General features: G+C 35.1%; 3 protein-coding genes and 5 non-coding genes across 8 annotated transcripts; 6 read left to right on the top strand and 2 right to left on the bottom strand.

Moving 5' to 3' along the window:
- The first annotated feature begins 584 nt into the window (after positions 1–584).
- On the top strand, positions 585–656 carry TRNAP-UGG (transfer RNA proline (anticodon UGG)). The gene has a single exon. It is a non-coding gene; the product is annotated as a tRNA-Pro (tRNA).
- Positions 657–1216: 560 nt separating this feature from the next.
- TRNAP-UGG (transfer RNA proline (anticodon UGG)) lies at positions 1217–1288 on the top strand. Its single transcript has one exon. It is a non-coding gene; the product is annotated as a tRNA-Pro (tRNA).
- A 450-nt stretch (positions 1289–1738) lies between these two features.
- TRNAP-UGG (transfer RNA proline (anticodon UGG)) lies at positions 1739–1810 on the top strand. Its single transcript has one exon. It is a non-coding gene; the product is annotated as a tRNA-Pro (tRNA).
- A 4595-nt stretch (positions 1811–6405) lies between these two features.
- On the top strand, positions 6406–6477 carry TRNAP-UGG (transfer RNA proline (anticodon UGG)). The gene has a single exon. It is a non-coding gene; the product is annotated as a tRNA-Pro (tRNA).
- A 280-nt stretch (positions 6478–6757) lies between these two features.
- Positions 6758–6829, top strand: TRNAP-CGG (transfer RNA proline (anticodon CGG)). Its single transcript has one exon. It is a non-coding gene; the product is annotated as a tRNA-Pro (tRNA).
- Positions 6830–7370: 541 nt separating this feature from the next.
- LOC105956049 (endo-1,4-beta-xylanase 5) lies at positions 7371–11427 on the bottom strand. The gene is made up of 8 exons (XM_088812659.1): positions 11364–11427; positions 11218–11264; positions 10821–11043; positions 10548–10711; positions 9938–10036; positions 9653–9852; positions 8695–9277; positions 7371–7908 (listed from the first exon to the last, which is right to left on the bottom strand). The coding sequence occupies exons 1-8, from the start codon at positions 11425–11427 to the stop codon at positions 7549–7551; spliced, it is 1740 nt and encodes a 579-aa protein (XP_088668785.1). The 3' UTR covers positions 7371–7548.
- A 1220-nt stretch (positions 11428–12647) lies between these two features.
- On the top strand, positions 12648–14604 carry LOC105956079 (uncharacterized). The gene is made up of 2 exons (XM_012979899.2): positions 12648–13199; positions 14234–14604. Exons 1-2 carry the CDS (start codon positions 12690–12692, stop codon positions 14414–14416), a joined length of 693 nt encoding a protein of 230 aa, XP_012835353.2. The 5' UTR covers positions 12648–12689; the 3' UTR covers positions 14417–14604.
- LOC105965387 (endo-1,4-beta-xylanase 5) lies at positions 14528–18406 on the bottom strand. The gene is made up of 5 exons (XM_088813880.1): positions 18190–18406; positions 17897–18060; positions 17185–17283; positions 16157–16936; positions 14528–14972 (listed from the first exon to the last, which is right to left on the bottom strand). The coding sequence occupies exons 2-5, from the start codon at positions 17951–17953 to the stop codon at positions 14616–14618; spliced, it is 1293 nt and encodes a 430-aa protein (XP_088670006.1). The 5' UTR covers positions 17954–18060; positions 18190–18406; the 3' UTR covers positions 14528–14615.
- Between the last annotated feature and the right edge of the window lie 621 nt (positions 18407–19027).

The following is a 19027-nucleotide window of genomic DNA, read 5'->3' on the forward strand; positions in this document are numbered from 1 at the left end:
TGTTATGAGTTAAATTTATTTCTTCACAATGTCAAAGTGGTCAAGTCCAAACTCAACCGACTAAAAATCCTAGATGTTTACAAGTTAAAACCAATACAATTACGCTCGATAAACAGAGTCTATTTTTAATAAGATTTAGCAAATCGCTGACAGAGAATAAAAGAAACCAATCTTGGACAAATGATAGCTATAATGGTAGTGAACATGTGAAAATAAGACAGAAAATTGACCAAAAGATGATCTTTCGAGAACCATTAGGTCAAAAGTGAAAAAACAGAGCTGAACCAACAATGAAAATGGTTGAGTCTTTATTGAGAATTAAAGAATGCACAAATGAATTTGTGTTGGAGGTTGAGTAAAAGCTTTAAGAACAGTCATGGTTTGAGGTTCTTTCAAAGCATTGCCAAGAATCTGGTCAAAAAAAGTCAAACCTAGTCACCCCCTTAACTAGCCATTATAGACAATAAAGGTTGTCTAAAATAAACAAATGGCTTTTGAATCTAGGTCAACTACATCTAGACCCTAAATCCAAAGAATGCACTATACGACATCATCTTAAAGATGACAAATCAAGAATAACAGAAGGGCATTTGGTCTAGTGGTATGATTCTCGCTTTGGGTGCGAGAGGTCCCGAGTTCGATTCTCGGAATGCCCCATTCAATATTTTTCGTTCATTGACTTTCACAAAAAAAGTCTTATTTCTTTTCCTTTTTCCTTTCACTATTAATTTACCACTTCAATTCATTTTAATAGGCAAATGCTCCATACAAAACGGAACTATAACCCGCAAGAAACAAAATACCAAAATGATCTATGATCTTTCAAGAAAAAGGAATTGTAAGGCCATTTATTTTAATTTATGAATTAAAGAACTTAGAGAAGAATGTATAGATAGCATGGATCACTCAATGTCAGAGGTTGATAGACAGTTCTAGGAACAAATATCTGCTCGTTCAAGAATTCACCAAGGTTTAGTTAATTCAAAAGAGTAAATCTAGGACTCGCTGTTTGTGAAACTTTCATGGCATTGGCTATAATCCAATCAACAAAACGAAACTAGAGCCACCCCAATAACTAGCCATTATAGATAATAAAGGTTTTCTAAAATCAACAAAATGACATTCGAATCTAAGTCAACTACCACTAGAGCCTAAATCCAAAACATTATGCAATATACATCATCATGTTAAAGATGACAAATCAAGAATAGCAAAAGGGCATTTGGTCTAGTGGTATGATTCTCGCTTTGGGTGCGAGAGGTCCCGAGTTCGATTCTCGGAATGCCCCTTTTTAAACAAGTTAATTGCAATTCTTTTTTGGCTTTTCTCCCACCATTTTCTATTTTTTATTTTAAAAATTGTTAATGAAAGGGCAAGCAGCTTATAGAAACAGGAAAAATCGGTTATCGAGATGCTACACCGGGTGATTTTTAGCCATTGATGTGGTCAAATAACCACTCACTAAGCACACATACACATGTGTGTGTAATTATGTGCAGATCAACAGTTATAATCCAATACTCGTTGTTTGTAGAACTTTCATGGCATTGGCAATAATCCAATCAAGAAAACGAACCTAGTGCCACCCCCATAACTAGCCACTATAGATAATAAAGATTGCCTAAAAGTAACAAATGACTCTTGAAATTAAGTAACCTACATCTAGAGCCTAAATCCAAAACATTATGCACAAAAAAAATATCATCTTTAAGAAGATAGATCAAGTACTAATACAAAAGGGCATTTGGTCTAGTGGTATGATTCTCGCTTTGGGTGCGAGAGGTCCCGAGTTCGATTCTCGGAATGCCCCTATCTATTTTTTTTGTTCATTGACTTTCACAAACCAACTCTCTCCTCTCTTTTTTTCCCTTTCACTGTCAATTTATCTACTTTGATTCATTTAACATACTTTGGGAAAAATACGGTTTTCACTCAAATTTGCACCGATTTCACATTTCGTCCCTCGTGTTTCAAAAATTAAACATTTTTAGTCATTTCCGTCAATTTTCCATTAGTACTAACCGAATCAAGAGGGTGTCCATCACTGCCTTAACTGACAGACTAATGGTAAATTGTCGGTAATGACCAAAAGTGTTTAAATTATTGAAATATGAGGGACCGAATGTGTATTTTGTGAATATGGGTGACCAAATGTGAAATCGGTGCACACTTGAGGATGAAAACTGTAATTTTCAAAATATACTTTTAATAGGCCAAATTCTCAATCATGACCCTTCCTCAGATATAAAATAAAATAAAATAAAAATAAAAAAATAAAAATAAAAAAACTAGTACCCAGCAAGCAGATATTAAATTAAATAAATCTGCAGCTTCAATCAATAATTATAATTGAAAAAACTGACAAATCCATGTTCCATTATTTTTTATATATAATTGAGATTTAATGCGCAGCGGAGAAAGCGGACAATAATTCCTGAAGCTAGGAATAATTAAAAAAATAGGTTTAAATAAATCAGCAGAAGCAGTAATACTACAGCTACAAAATTCAGTATCGCATAATTTTTGCCCTAAAAAAAATCGAATTGAATGTTTGCAGAAGATCTTACCTTGTTGAGCAGCGCTTTTCTTCTTCAAAATTTCAGAGTGATTTTAGAGAGAAGGAAAATGGTTTTCGGCGGTGGAGTGGCGGTGGACGGGTGGAGTAGCAGCGAACGGAGTGTTTGGGGGTAAAAGCTCTAAATTTGAATTTTTTATGTGTGATTAATCTTCTAATTCTATATATAACTATTAGTTTTTACTATTTTACCCTTCACTCGTCATATTTGTATCGCACTGTTCGCTCTCTTCTCCTTACTCTTTAGGGTAAATTACGAAAACCCCCTAAACTTAGATTAAATTACAAAAACCACCTCCACCTATTCGTAATTATTAAAAACTCCCTGATGTTTGTTTCCGTCTTACAGTGTGATTTTTCTCGGATTTTATTTTATTCTAGGGAATAGACTTTACATAATTTCAGATATTTTCTTTTATTTCTCCCCTATTTATCAGAAGGTATAATAGATTGTACACATTTTCTGTTAAAAAACTCGATCAACAGTTAATCAGATGGAGGTTTTGGTTATTACGGATAGGTGGGGTGTTTTTCGTTATTTAGCCTAAGCTCAGGGGGGTTCGTAATTATTTACCCTACTTTTTAAGGTAAATCACGGTCAACCCCTGAGGTAAGGTCAAATGATAAAAAAAACCTTTCATGTTTGAGTAATTACGATCACCCTTCATATACGAATCTTCTTACACGTCCACCCTTACGATGTCAAATTTAGTGAGATCTTCTTGATTATGTGGAATATTCTGCAATTTGTACCCGTTTGACCACATTCGAGTTATACATTTTGAAACAAAAGATGATTATAAGATGTGTCGCTTGGCTTGTAAATAACAGATTGTAGTGCATCAGAAACTGCATTTTTGCACAAAATGAGTACAACCTTGAGAACGTTCCACGAAATCTAAAAAATTATGTTTAATTTGACACCATAAGGATGAACGTGTAAGAAGATTCATAATTGATGTGTGCTTGTGATTACCCAAAAAGAGGGAGAGTTCGTAATGTGACCTTATCTCAGGGGTGACCGTAATTTACCCTTGACAATCGAAGCAACAACCACTAGAAGTGTACTCTGTAATCACAATTTGTTCTCTCTCGTTTTTTTTTATTGACAAGTGAATCGACAGCTTTACTAGTCACTCAATTCATACAACTATTTACAACAATTTTGATTATCTATTTGTTTGTAAGGTGCACCACGATTTGATTGGTGATGTATACTAGTGCATGTAAACTGAAATCTTAGAGCACCTTGATTCTATTGAAAAGAAAGGGCTCAGGTGAGAGGGCGGGGTCAGAAGAGTTCAGTTCAGAGAAGGTTGGATCCGGGAAGGCTTAAGCCGATACCCATGGTTTTGAAACCGATCAATATGCAGACGCTGCAAAAGCAAATGAATTCGATTCCGAGATGATAGGTTGGGGGTAAATTACAACCACCCCTGATGTATGGTCAAATTACGAAAAATCCTTCATGTTTGGATAATTACATCTACGATCTCAATTATGAATCTTCTTACATCTCAACCCTTATGGTGTCAAATTCAACACATTATCTAGATTCTATGGAATGTTCTCTAGTTTGTACTCGTTTTGTGTAAAAATATTGTTTCTGATGCACCACAATATGATATATACAAGCCAAAAAACACATCTTATGATCATCTTGCTTCAAAATTTGGAGCTCGAATGAGATAAAACGGGTACAAAAGTGATAATATCTTATATAATCAAGAAACTTCCACTAAATTTGAAACTGCAAGGGTGGGTGCGTAAAAAAATTATAATTGAGGAGGGTTGTTTTAATTACCCAAACAAGAGGAGGGTTTTCGTAATTTTACCATACCTCAAGGGTGGTTGTAATTTACCCTAGGTTGGGACTTGGAAGGCCATTTAAAAAATCCAGGGGTTAATTAAGCTAGAAGATGCATATGAAGCATCTGGCTTCGCTTCCTCTTCTTCTCGTGTAGATCGCACACCCCCTTGAGTCCGCCCGGCAGAATCGTATAGACGAGACTACCCTGATGAATCTGCATTCTCTTGCCTGCTCAAAAGTAGCCGAAGCAGCATTCATCTATTAGTAGAGAATCCATTTAATTAATTTCACTATCTAATAAGAAATTGAGATAAGATTCAACATATAAATATCCCAAATATAAAGGTATGGCATGCTAGAGTAAAAAATCGTTGATGTACACTTTTTTGAACACTAGTAACTTAGAGATGGATCTTGAAAATAATAGTCTTCTTCTTCTACCTCGTTTGGCACAACAACACTAAATTTTGAGAACAATAGTGTTTACCTCCTTTAGGGAGATTGATTGTGGCTTCATAATTGTCGTTGATGGGTCCACGCCCAAAGACCCATATCGACAAGCCCATAGAGGCACACAAACCAAGCCCAAATCGACTAAATATAATAATACAAGCCCAAGTCGGCTAAGACCCAAACTGCCATGATCTAAACAGTTAGGCCCAAATCGACCCATATTAAGTGGCTTAGGCCCATGATAATATATACCTCCATATAAATACCCGGAAACCTTACAACGTAATTCATAACTCCTGAGCAGTCTCTTGAATTTTCTAAATTCTTCTATCATAGAAAGCTGACTTGAGCGTCAAGAGAGTTTTCGCCACGACAAATCCCGACGCCCTAACGAATTTTCGTGATGTAGGTAGTGCCCAAGCGAGGAATCAAAAAGTGCGATGGAGGAATCGTAAAACGTGACGTGGAATCGTACCACATCAATCGTGAAATAGTGAAGTCCCAAACAGACTCTTACAATTTGTGGTTCCAGGTGAGTCAGCTGCATGAGTCCACTCACTTATAAACTCGTCCACAATATTTCCTCCAAATCGCTATTTCTTCAACGGCCCAATGTGATATAATTTGTTCGAAATAAGTTGTCTGGCCAAATACCACACAATTTTTTTAGGGTAAGTTACGACTTACGGCCACCCCCTGAGGTAAGATTAAATTACGAAAAAATCCCTAATGTTTGGGTAAAATTACAACCACTCCTCTCAACTATGAATCTTCTTACACGTCCACCCTTATAGTGTCAAATTCATCATAATCTTCTAGATTACGTGGAATGTTTTTTAGCATGATTTCAGCTCATTTAATTGTTGTATCTTAACATTCTTAGCTAATTAAAAATCCAAAGAATGGATTCATGAATAAGATCATCTATCTATGAGCATTTGCTTAAATTATAATATTCAAGCGATTTTAGTGATATTGCATTGGGTGCAGTTTACTACTTGTTTTCTATATGTGCACTTAATTTGTAGAAAAACGGCGAACTTAACAGAATCAATCTACTTTTTTGTACTGATGGTTCAACATGCACTCTTTTATACGTCAAATTTTACAAAATACAACAAACTTTGGCGAAAAAATAAGCTACAAAAGAGCGTGTTAAACCAGCTCCGGCGATTAGCACGAACTGATCGTAGAGCTCCCTACAAGAAAACATATGAAAGAACATATGTTTTACCAAAATCCAAAGAGTGATGCCATGCAAATAAGACTTTAATTTTATTTACGAAAAGTTTCAAGAACTAAGCAATAATTAATCGAGGGATGCGTGTGGAAATTCTTCAGAAGAAGATTATTCTACTGAGACAAGCCCAAGAAAACAAGTGTTTATTGCTTGCAACATGTGCAGCATAATTAAGTATAGACTATAGAAGACTGTACATTCTTTACCATGCATGTAATTTTCATTTTCTTGAGTTCACAAACGCTTAAGATATTTACGACAATTCTTTTCAATTGAAAAACCAAGACCGAGAAATAAAATCCGATTTAATAAACTTTATTACAAACAGGGCATTTGGTCTAGTGGTATGATTCTCGCTTTGGGTGCGAGAGGTCCCGAGTTCGATTCTCGGAATGCCCCCATTCATTGTTTTATTTATATGTATGCCACAGAAGATGCATCTAACAACAAAGTTATAATTACATGATACTCACAAATCCTAGAGCGGCGAATTACATAACTCAGGGAAGAATGTATAGAATTCATGACATTGCCAATAATCCAATCAAAACAAATTCGAACCTAGTGCCACTCTTGTACCAGCCATTATACTCAATAAACAGTTTCTATCAGCACAAATAACTGAACTGCATTTAAACTCTTTAGTGAATTAATTAATACAGATCTTGAAGGAACAACAGGGCATTTGGTCTAGTGGTATGATTCTCGCTTCGGGTGCGAGAGGTCCCGAGTTCGATTCTCGGAATGCCCCAAACTATAACACATCATTTTCGAAATTCAATTTTTTTTTAAATATTTTTTTACCGTAGAAAAAAGGGTAAATTCCACTTTACCCCCTTGGACTTTGGCTCGATATCACTTTAACCCCTTGTACTCTCGATTGCATCGATTTGCCCCCTTATACTTGAAAAATTGTCTCAATGTGGCCATTGCCGTTAGTTTTTAGACATTTGACATTAACACCGTTCAATCTAAATCTGAAAATTACAAAAAAACCACCGCACCCAGTTTACATAATTTTTTTTAATTAAAAAAATTAAAAATAATTAAAAACCCTTGTACTATGTTTTCTCGTTGTCTTGAATTTTAATTATTCTTTTTTTTTTAATAATTATTTACACTGGGAGATGTGGCGTTTTTGTAATTTCTGAGCTTAGATCAAACGGTTTTAAGGTCAAATGTCTGACAACTAACAACGAAGGGCCACATTGAGATAATTTTTCAAGTACATAGGGTAAATCGATGCAATCGAGAGTAGAAGGGGGTAAAGGGGTAAAGTGATACCGAGCCAAAGTAGGGGGGGGAATGGAATTTACTCTAGAAAAAAAGGTAAAATAAAAAATGAGATAAACAAACATTATTCGTTTTTTTTAGCACTTGCAAAAATTAGGAATCCATTACCCCCAACACTATTACATGTCACATAACTAACAATATATTCAATAATTTCCTTGCACATTATTAACATTTCTAGACGTCGATCTCGAACCGAATCGCCATATCTTGTACTCCCTCGTTTGGCGAAACACTAATCTTTTGAAAACTAGAATATTCGCCTCCCATTGGATGACTTATTTTGACTTCGTACTCCCCGTGAAATAGTGAAGCCCCAAACACACCGTTAGAGTCTGTGGTTCCCGGCAAATCGGCAGTATGAGCCCATTCGTGTATAATCTTGTCGACGACATCGCCCGTTTCTAAATTATTGAAATTATTGTCTGTCAAACACATCCTATAGCATCCTTGTGGGCTCCACGCGCTCCAAATTATTATTCCATCGACTGCCCAATGCGAGTGAAGCTCCCTTATAATTTGTTCCAAGTATGTTGCCTGCCCAAACAACACACAAATTATTAATAAAAATATTAGTAAAATTTTGGATCGGAAATGGCGGGATTTGGAATATTCCAAATTTTCAGTCTCTTAATAAGATAATATACAAAATATATAATAATATGGAATTATGGATATTATAAGTGTAAATTTCGGAAATAAAAAAATGGAATACTCGGAATTATTTTCAGAAATTTTGAAGTTGGATCAGAAATCAGAACCACGTGTTTCTTCCAATTCCAATCCAAAAAAAAAAGGGAAAAAATTGAATCCGAATTTCGGAATGAAAAATAGTGCTCCAAATTTGTATTTTTTCGGATCAGAATCGGGGCAAATCAATTTTTTTTTCTCCTTATTTCGACCCCAACTAGAAATGTAAAAAGATATTTTACAAACATATATGATATGTAGAGTAAAGAAAATAAAATAAATTAGATAAACAAAGAGTGGGAAATATACAGTTTCCGTTCCGTCCCTCAAGTTTGATCTAATTTCATATTTGGTCCTTCAAGATTACAAGAAATATATTTGGTCCATCATGTTTTTAAAATCCAACATTTTTATTCCTTTCGGTCAATTTTCCGTTAATCCTAATGGATTCAAGCATGCACCCTTCACTGCCTTCACTAATGGACTAACGGTTAATTGACGAAAATGACCAAAAGTATTAAATTATTGAAACACAAGGGACCAAATGTATTTTTCATAATTATGATGGACCAAATGTGCAATGAGTGCAAACTTGACGGATGAAAACTGTAATTGTTTAAATAAGAGTCATACCTGGTTGGGCCCTGATTTAACATCTAATTCAGTAATCCAAATGGGTAAATCTGCAGAAGCAAGCTGATCAATGGCAGCCCTAACATACGGCAGATTCGGATCAGAGAAATGGCCCTGAAGCCCAATGCCCAAATGACCATTATACCCCTCCTCCCTCATCTGCTCAATCTTCGCCAAATACAACGACGGCGCCGCCGCATCGCCGCCGCTGCTCTGCTCGATGGTGTTGTACTCGTTCAGAAACGGCGTCGTCCCGCCGTCGATCCCGCTCGCCATCTCGTAGAATACGGCGGAGGCGTTCGCTCCAAGCTTGCTCTCGAAGAAGCTCCAATGGAGATTCTCGTTCACAACGTCCCAGTGGAATAGCTGCCCCTTGTATCTGTTCATCACGGATTTTATCCTCTGCTCCGCGGCTGCACGCAAGTCGTTCGACGAAAGTCCCGGCACCCACGAAGGCTGGTCGCTCTCGTTGTCCCAGAACACGTTGTGGCCGCGGATTGAGACTCCGTTCGACTGCGCGAATTTGACGAGGGCGTCGGAAATTGAGTAGTCTTCCACTCCTCTTTGGACTTCGTTTGCGTACCTAATCGATGAATCGAATCGTGTTATTATACATACAGTTAAACCTCTATAAATTAATACAGTCGGGACTATCAAAATTCTATTAATTTAGCGAAATATTAAGTTATCGAACTAATAATTTAGTAGATTTTTACTGAATCGGGATCAGAAGAAACTATTATTTAAGTGAGGTTATTAATTTATCGAGGCTTGATAAATTAATAACCTTGTTTAAATAATAATTTCTTACGGTCCGGACTCGGAAAAAGCGTACTAAATTATTATCTCGATAATTTAATATTTTCTAAATTAATAGAATTTTATCGGTCCCGACTGTATTAATTTATAGTACATCTACATACAAACACATATAATTTGGGTTTTTTTCGTTAATTACCATTTGAGTTCGTTTTCGAATACGGTGTATTTGAATCTGGATGTGAACCAGTTTTGGTATGCGGAGTTTCCGATGATGTTTTTGTTAATGGCGACGCCGAAAGGGAAGCTGTGGTGGCGTTGTTTGAGTGAAACGGTGGCGTTTGGTATGGGTTGGTTGTGTTGATCTACGGCCTGGAATTTGACACTTGATTTGCGGAACTGCAAATAGAGTTTAAAAATAAAAATATATATATTGAATTAAATATTTATGATAATTTAAATTAATTAAAGAAAAATCATATACCTTGTGAATGTTGTGATCTTGGTGGGATTTCCATTCTTGGTGAGTGAATGGTTGCAGTGAGATGCTATCTGCCCAAATATCAACTTTTGTATTGTCGCTCTGCAAATCAATGTACAATCGGGTAAAAAAAATTAATACAATCGAGACTAAAAAAATTATATTAATTTAGCGAATATTAAATTGTTGAAGTAATAATATGGGACTAGAAAAAAACATTATTTAAACGATGAGGTTATTAATTTATTGAGTATCTATTATAATATATAAACAAAATTATTGCTTAAATATTTTTTTCTAGCATTTATTGAAACAAAATTAATAAATATGACTTTTTGGACCTTCCTTAAGGATATTTTTAATTTTAAATGTACACATCCATATATTTATTTATACCAATGAAATATCGTACGTAAATAACTTGTTAGATGCATACAATATGATATCATGATATACATTGAAGATTCTTTGTCCATAAACTGGACAAGGAAAATTGCCGTATCCAAAAAATGTAAAATATCTTAATTGAAAAAAATAAAATTAATAATAATAATAATAATAATAATAATAATAATAATAATAATAATAATAATTAAAGAAGAAAAATAAAAACCTCGAAATAGAGTTTCGCCGGACCGGAAACGTTGACTACTAAGCCACCCTTGAGCATTAACCAACAACCCTTTCGAGCCACGACCAAACCAGCATTCCGATAGCCGTTTCTCGTCTTGAAAATTGCTGATATATCAGCTTTCCCATGGCTTACTTGTAACCAAGCTATATATATCAAATTAAAAATTAATTAATTAATTAATTGCCTCGATCAAACTATATAGTTTCGTCGAATAATATTGGTTAAAATTACCGATGAAATTAATATAAGTACCTGAGAAAGTGTATAACTTATTTTTCTCGAGAAGAAAATTTTGTGAGAAACTATCGAACGATTGCTTTCTTTTCGAAGCAATAATGTACTTGTTGCCATCGTTAGATTCTCCGTGCGCTATATTTGCGTTTCCGAATTTTGCCCATCCCATCAATTTTTCGTTCAACTCCGAATTCGTAACTATTCCTCCGTTATATTGAGGTTTGAGAGGCTTCGCCAAACACTATATAAAACATAAAATCAATTTTTTTTTAAATAGGTTTCTAATTAATAACGTCGTACACAATTATACATCGAGTAAAATTCACTGAATATAGCATAGAATAAATCGTTACAACTCTATAAAAGTAAAAAAAAAAAAACCAAAATTTAATTTCGCCTTTCGTCCCGGACTTACCTCGTGTGTGAACGTGTGATCGTAAGGCACTGCATTAACTCGAAATTCTGTAGACGAATAAATAAAATAAATAAATAATTATATAAGTTTTCAGCTTGATTAATTTAATTTGTTTATGAAATAATGAGATGAAATCGAATTAGTACCAAATATGAGATTTATAATGAAACTAAGGACCAAACAAGAATTTAACAAGAGCTTCTTCGCCATTGATGACACTCTGAATTTTTGTTATTATTTTTTTTATTTGTAATATTATTTAAGATTAAAATTGGCAAATGGCTTGAACGTTTTATATAGATATTAAAAATATTACTGAAATTTCATTGCATCTTTTAAAGGATGCTATCCTGATATTATTACCAAAATTAATTAATGACGATTTCAAGAAAATAAGTATTTGTTTCTCTTTGTCTTTATTTTTTCTTGTCTTTCGTTAAATAAGAGACTTAAATTATGTACTAATCATGGGATTGTCGATATCACACGTTGCTCGATTGATGTGAAATATTCCTTGATTTCGTCCGAACTTACATATACACGGAAACACACATACCCACAGTGGAGTGTGTAGATCAACATAATATAAAAAATAACTGCTATTGAGATTGTAACAACAAGAAAGGTAAATTACTGCTACAATGAGGTAAAGTCAAATTACGAAAAAAAATCCTCATGTTTGGGTAATTACATCAAGCTCCTCCAACTATGAATCTTCTTACACGTTCATCCATACGGTTTCAAATTCAACAAAATCGTCTACATTCCGTTGAATGCTCTCTAGTTTCGTTTTGTGCAAAAAAACAATTTATGATGTACCACAATCTGATGTTTACAAGCCAAGAGACACAACTTATCATTATATTTTTTCAAAATGTAGAGTTTGAATAAGGTAAAACGGGTACAAACTGAAGAATATCCACATAATCTAGAAAATTCCACTAAATTTGACTCCGCAGGGGTGGACGTATAAGAAGATTCATATATATATATATATTTGAGGGGTGGTTGTAATAATTACTCAACCATGAGGGGATTTTTCATAATTTGACATTACCTCAGGGGGTGGGTGTCCGTAATTTACCCTAATAATAAATAATGGGAAATTTACTGTTTTCATCCTTCAAGTTTGCAATAATTTCACATTTAATCCCTCATGTTTAAAAAAAACACACTTGGTCCCTCATATTTCAAAAAATCAACACTTTTAGTCATTTTTTTCAATTTACCGTTAGTTCGTCAGTTATCGTAGTGATGGGCCCACGCTTGGTTCCGTTACTTTTAACGGAAAATTGACGAAATAGACTAAAAGTGTTGAATTTTTTGAAACATGATGGACAAAATGTGTTTTTTGTGAACATGAGGGCCAAATATGAAATCAATTCAAAGTGTATTTTTCCCAATAAATAATAATAATAGTAAAAGATAAACAAAAATAATAATAACTTTTCCTGTTCTTAGTATTCTTATCCATGGAGCTAGCCAGAGCAGTGAAGCCTCCACTATCATACTTCAATCCTCAAGAACAAACCCTAATTAAATCCCCAAAAACACAATCACAATTCCCAATCACTCAAAAACCCCATCACCTCAAATCCAAACACAAACCAAAACCCCATGGCAACAAATCAAACAATCTCGAAACTTCCGCGCCGACAATGTCAGAAATCATGGAAGCATCCACAGCGCAGAATCTCGACATCCAAATCCAAACACTCGGCCCGTTTTTCAGGATCACAGCCACAAGCTTGCAGACCCGGCGGGAAGTGGGCCGGGCCGAGGGGGTGATACGGGCCTGGTTTGGGGGCAGAATTCTGCATTTGGATTCGATGAAATTGCAGAGGGAGACGATCGGGATGGAGAAATCTATATTTGGGATTGGGTTGTTTATTGGAGCTGTAGCGATTAGGCTTGGCTATGAGCGCGGCTGCAGCCGAGCCGAGCTGCTTGCTATCAATGACACTGATCTTTATCATAATAAGGTATTGTAAATTTTTTCGAGAAACTAATTTCAATTTCGTTCGGAGAAAATTGGAGTTCGGAGTTTTTCGAATCGGAATCAGTGGATTTCTTTTTCTCGTTTGGTTCACTTAAAATATATGCCAAATTATGGCCGCCTGATGTATGACCAAATTACGAAAACCCCCATTGTTTAGGTAATTACAACCAACTTCCCCTTTTAAATATTTTTGCATAAAATTTATGTAATTTGCTTATTTACCGAACTAAATCGTATATTCAGTTCGATAAACGGTATGAAATGAAATGTTGGCGTACCGAAATTACGGTTTGGTTTTACTGATTTAACATCCCTAAATTTATCTGTGGAGGGGTATTTTCGTAAGATAATACATAGTTAAGGGGTGACTGTAATTACCCAAACATGAGGGGTTTTTCGTAATTTGACGATAACTTAGGGGTGGCCGTAATTTGCCCTGGAATATAAAATGCAAATGAAATTGATGTTATGCCTTATAAGTGTAGTTTTCGGATATTTTAATTGGATCGAATATAGGAAATCTCGTATGCATTCCGATTCCGATCCGATAGAATTGAAAAATTGGAAAATCGGCATTTTCTGAAATCCGGAATGAAAAATGTTGTTACGAGATCGGAGAATTTTGGATCAAATTAAGGCAATTAGTCATTGATTTGAATATATATATATATATATGTCCCTTGATCAGGGTTTTGTAGATGTTGTATCTATCTGATGAAATACATCGGATGGTTCTACACCATTGATCTACACATAATAACGCACACACTCAGGTATCTGTGTGTTTAGTGGTTAGTTATTTGTATAGATCTTTGATATAAAATTACAGTGTATTTCACTGCATGTAGCATCTCATAGACCCTTGATCAGCCCGTTAAATATCGGGTTAGACCCAATTAAATTCGGGTTGAGTCCAATTTGAGTATAATACTATATGCACTATGTACAATCTTAATATGAAGAAATAAAGTTAGTTATGATTTAGTTTTGTGTTGATATTTATATATGTAACTGCAGCTTGTGAGATTTTACAAGAGAATTGGGTTCGAGGAAGTGTACGAGGTGACCGGTTCATCCTTCGGTGATTTTAGCCACATGCTCGTTTGGGGAGGCGTCGGTACAAGAATGAACGCTAATCTCGACGAACTCATGCGCAAGTGGTGTTCAAGATTCAAGACTAATAAGAACAAAACCATGTAATTGACACTGTTTCGATTTTTCGAATACATTTATTATGTATTATATATTGTATTTTGGTTGCCAAAAAAGAAAAAAGAAAAAGAGCAAAGAAGAAATTAATGTCATAAATAAATGTCAAAGTTGTAAATATTCTGCTAGTTTTGTATTATTCTGTAGATATTTAAAACATTCTCGATTTTTTTTTCTAACTCCGACTGATCTACACGTTTATCGTAATACGATAAGTATCTTGAGCTTCGCCGTTTGGTAGGAGATTAATTTCATGCAAATTAGAAACGGCGTCTCCATTAGGGTGATTGATTTGGACTTCGTATTCACCATGGTATAGTGAAGTTTCGAAGATGCCGTTGGAATCTGTGGGGCCCGGCAAATCAGCTGCGTGGGTCCATTGATTCATAACCTTGTCGACGATATTTCCGGTCGCCAAGTTTCGGAAATTATTATCGGTCAAACACATAACGTAGCATCCATTAGGACTCCATGCAGACCAAATTATAATGCCTTGTACAGCCGAGTGTGAATGAATCTCCCATAGTATCTTCTCCAAGTAAGATGCCTGTCCAAACAAACACACATTGTTACTATTATGTCTTGCCCTAACCATGGTTAAATTTTGCCCGACGAGATTAAAGAGCTGGTCAACGGTTGTTGACTTTAACTGTTTTGCCATTCCGGGTATATAAGACATGGTTAAGGATGGGGGTTTACACAGTTACGAATCTACGGTTTTTGTGATTGTTGTTGGAGATCAACGGTCACGATTAAGCCGATTAGCTAGAGATTCGACTGTTTGATCTTTTTCGAATTAAACTCATGGAAAGAAAAAATATTAAGGTTAATTGGAAAACCGGATTTTCTAACCCTTAAACACCTACCTTTTTCGATTACATATAATAAGGGGCATGGCTCTCGAATTTATTATCAAGTCATTCGTAAAATAATAACGCAAAAGAAAATGTTAGTGATTGTAGACTTGAATTAAATTAGTATAAATTAAATTATAATAATTCAGAATATGATTATTGAAACTCCTTAAATATTAGGGATATTCCCAGTGGTAGAAATCGGACGGATTGGATGGAAATCGACACTTGAGGAAAAAAAATCATTTCTTTTGTATGTGAAAAACTAATTCTATTCCGTTTCAAAAACAATCGGAAATCAAAATATTTCAGAGTGAAAAAATTTGTTCCGTAATTTCAGAAATTTTTTGGATCGAAATCGGCAGAACTCGAGAATTCCAATAGCGTTTGAAAATATTTTCGTAATTCGAAATTACTAAAATCGGAAATTTTTGGATTGGGTGGGAGAATTTGGAATATCCATTCCAATTTTCATCCCTACGTATCCCCAAACAATAACACAAATAAATAAATATTGGGAAAATAACAGTTTTCACCCCTTAAATTTGCACTAATTTCACATTTAGTTCCCATGCTCACAAAATAACACATTTGGTTCATGTTTCACTAATTTAACATTTTTGGTCCTTCCGTCAATTTACCGTTAGTTCGTCACTTACAGTAATGACGGGCACAAGCTCGATTTCGTTTGTACTAACAAAAAATTGACGGAAAAGACTAAAAGTGTTGAATTTTTGAAACATGATGAACCAAATGTGATTTTTGTGAACACGAGGGACTAAATGTGGAAATCAAATGCAAAGTTAAGGGATGAAATCTGTATTTTTTCCAATAAAAAATACTTGTAGATTTTAAATTGAAAAAAAACATATATTACCTGATTGGGGCCGGATTTAACATCCAATTCAGTAACCCAAATGGGCAATTTGGCAGAAGCAAGCTGATCAATGGCGGATCTCAAATATGGCAGATTCGCATTCGTAAAATGCCCTTGTGCACCAATACCCAAAGGACCATTATACCCATTCTTCCTCATCTCCGAAATCTTCTGCAAATACTTGGACGGCGACGAAGTCCCATCGCCGCTCTCTTCAATAGTATTGTACTCGTTCAAAAACGGCGTCGTTTTCCCGTCAATCGCATTCGCCTTCCCGTAGAATGTAGTGGAAGCGTTCCACCCAAGCTTGGTCTCGAAGAAATTGAAGTGCAGATTCTCGTTCATAACATCCCAGTGGAAAAGCTGCCCCCGGTATCTCCCCATCACTGAATTTATTCTCTTGTTCGAAGCTGCCCACAAGTCGTTCGACGAAAGTCCCGGCACCCAATTCGGCTGGTCGGCCGGGTTAGCCCAGAAAACGTTGTGGCCGCGGACTGCGACGCCGCGGGATTGGGCGAATTTGACTAGGGCGTCGGATGCGGAGTAGTCTTCCGAGCCACGAGATCTCTCGTTTGAGTACCATTTGAGTTCGTTTTCGAATACGGTGTATTTGAATCTGGTTGTGAACCAGTTTTGGTAGGCGCTGTTTTGGAGGATGTTTTGGTTGATTGCGCAGCCGACCGGGAAATTGGGGCGGCGCTGCTTGATTGAAACGGTGGCGTTTTGTATCGGTTCGCCGTGTTTGTCCACCGCCTGGAATTTCACCTTTGATTTCCGGAACTGCCTCATATACAGACAGAGTTACAAATTCAAATTTCAAATTTCGTCTCTCAAGTTTGCACTGTTTTCACATTTGGTCCCGTGTTTCAAAAATTCAATATTTGTAAACATGAGGGACCAATTGTGAAATCAGTGCAAACTTGAGGGGTGGAAACTGCAATTTTCCCATTTAAATTTATATAACATTGAATTATAGATTTGTGAAATTTAATTTCAATTTTCTTTGTTCATTTTGCAAAAGAATTCACCTTCTCAATGTTTTGTTGTTGGTGGGATTTCCATTCTTGGTGAGTGAATGGTTGCAGTGAGATGCTGTCTGCCCAAATATCAACTTTTGTGTTGTTGCTCTGCAAATGAAAGAATGAGGTTAAAGTCGACATTTACAACATTTATTACATATCGATATTGTATCATTGTGGGGAAAAATACATTTTTACTCTCTCAAGTTTGTACTAATTTCACATTTCTTCCCCATGTTCACAAAAAAAAAAAAAAATTGGTCCCTTATGTTTCAAAAATTCTACACTTTTAGTCATTTCCGTCAATTTTCCATTAGAACTAACGGAATCAAGCGTGTGTCCGTGACTAACTTAACTGACGAAGTAACGGAAATGACAAAAATTGTTAAATTTTTAAACATTAGGGACCAAATGTGTTTTTTATGAACATGTGGACCAAATGTGAAACTAGTGCAACTTGAGGGATGAAAACTGAAATCCCCCCTATCATTGTGTATTTTATAGATTTGTTATGTGTTTTACTCGGTGAACTTTATCGAGTTGTATAGATTTAAGATGAAAACTACTCGATAATTTTCTTTTACTTTTGAAGTTTTTTTCTTGAAAATGTTAATTTTGATATGATCATGACTTGCAGCACTTTAAGCAATTGTTGTCGCAAGAATAATAAATAAACATTAAAATAAATATTTAGTTTGAGGATCATTAGAAGAAAAAGAACCTCGAAATAGAGCTCTGTGGGGCCGGAAGTATTGACGACGAGACCACCCTTGAGCATGGACCAACAACCCTTACGAGCCGTGACCCAACCAGCAATTTCATAACCCGTTTTCGTCTTCAAAACTGCTGCTACATCGGCATTTCCATCGCTCACTTGCAACCAAGCTACATTGAATTTACCCAAAAAAAAAAAAAAAAGACAGATCAATATAATTATTGTGTCCAATATTGTTTCGTCATCATAATTATTTTGCTATATAGTAAGCGATGAATGAAGATATACGAGTACCGTACCTGAAAAAGTGTATAGTTTTTCCTTTTGTAAAATAAATTTCTGCGAGAAACTGTGAAACGACTGTTTTCTCTCTGAAGCAATAATATATTTATTCCCATCATATGATTTTCCATGTTTTATATTTGCATCTCCAACCGATGTCCATCCGTACAATCCTTCGTTTAGTTCGGGATTGACGACTATTCCTCCATTGTATTGGGGTTTTATCGGCTTTGCCAAACACTGAAATGTTCATAACAAAATCCTTAAAACAAGATTTAAGAAATATGATTTCTAACTTTATTAATTATAAATTATTTTTTTTTTCTTCGTGTACTTGCCTCGTGTGTGTATGAGTGATCATAAGGCACTGCATGGACTTGTAAACCTGTAAATAATCATAAAATTTATTAGAAATTCTGATCAAATATTGGAATATATCAAAGACGAAATCGAATAAGTACCAAAGCCAAGATTGAGAATGGTAACCACGAACAAAAAGTAATTTACGAACTTTGCCATTTTTCGACACTTTTATTTTTTTGTGATTTTTATTTTTTCCTTCTTCAATGTACCATCTTATATAGGGTTTATACACTTAAAATCTTAATATGTAAATCTATATATGTTACATAAATAGTAATGAGATTAAGGTTGATGCTAAGAATTTAATTATATGTTTATCTCTTTTCTATTTATTTATTTGATTTTCATTTTGACTTTTCTTGGTAAGAAAAAACTTGATTATGGAAAGTCAACACATTCGAATAAAAATTCGAATCGAAGTTCATCCATCTTCATCGGAAATATAGTAACTATAGACAATACAATCTGAATATTTTTCTAAATGAAACGAGT

Source organism: Erythranthe guttata, chromosome 14 (genome assembly GCF_056151865.1).
Source record: "Erythranthe guttata isolate IM_541 chromosome 14, IM_541, whole genome shotgun sequence".
Lineage (NCBI taxonomy): Eukaryota > Viridiplantae > Streptophyta > Magnoliopsida > Lamiales > Phrymaceae > Erythranthe > Erythranthe guttata.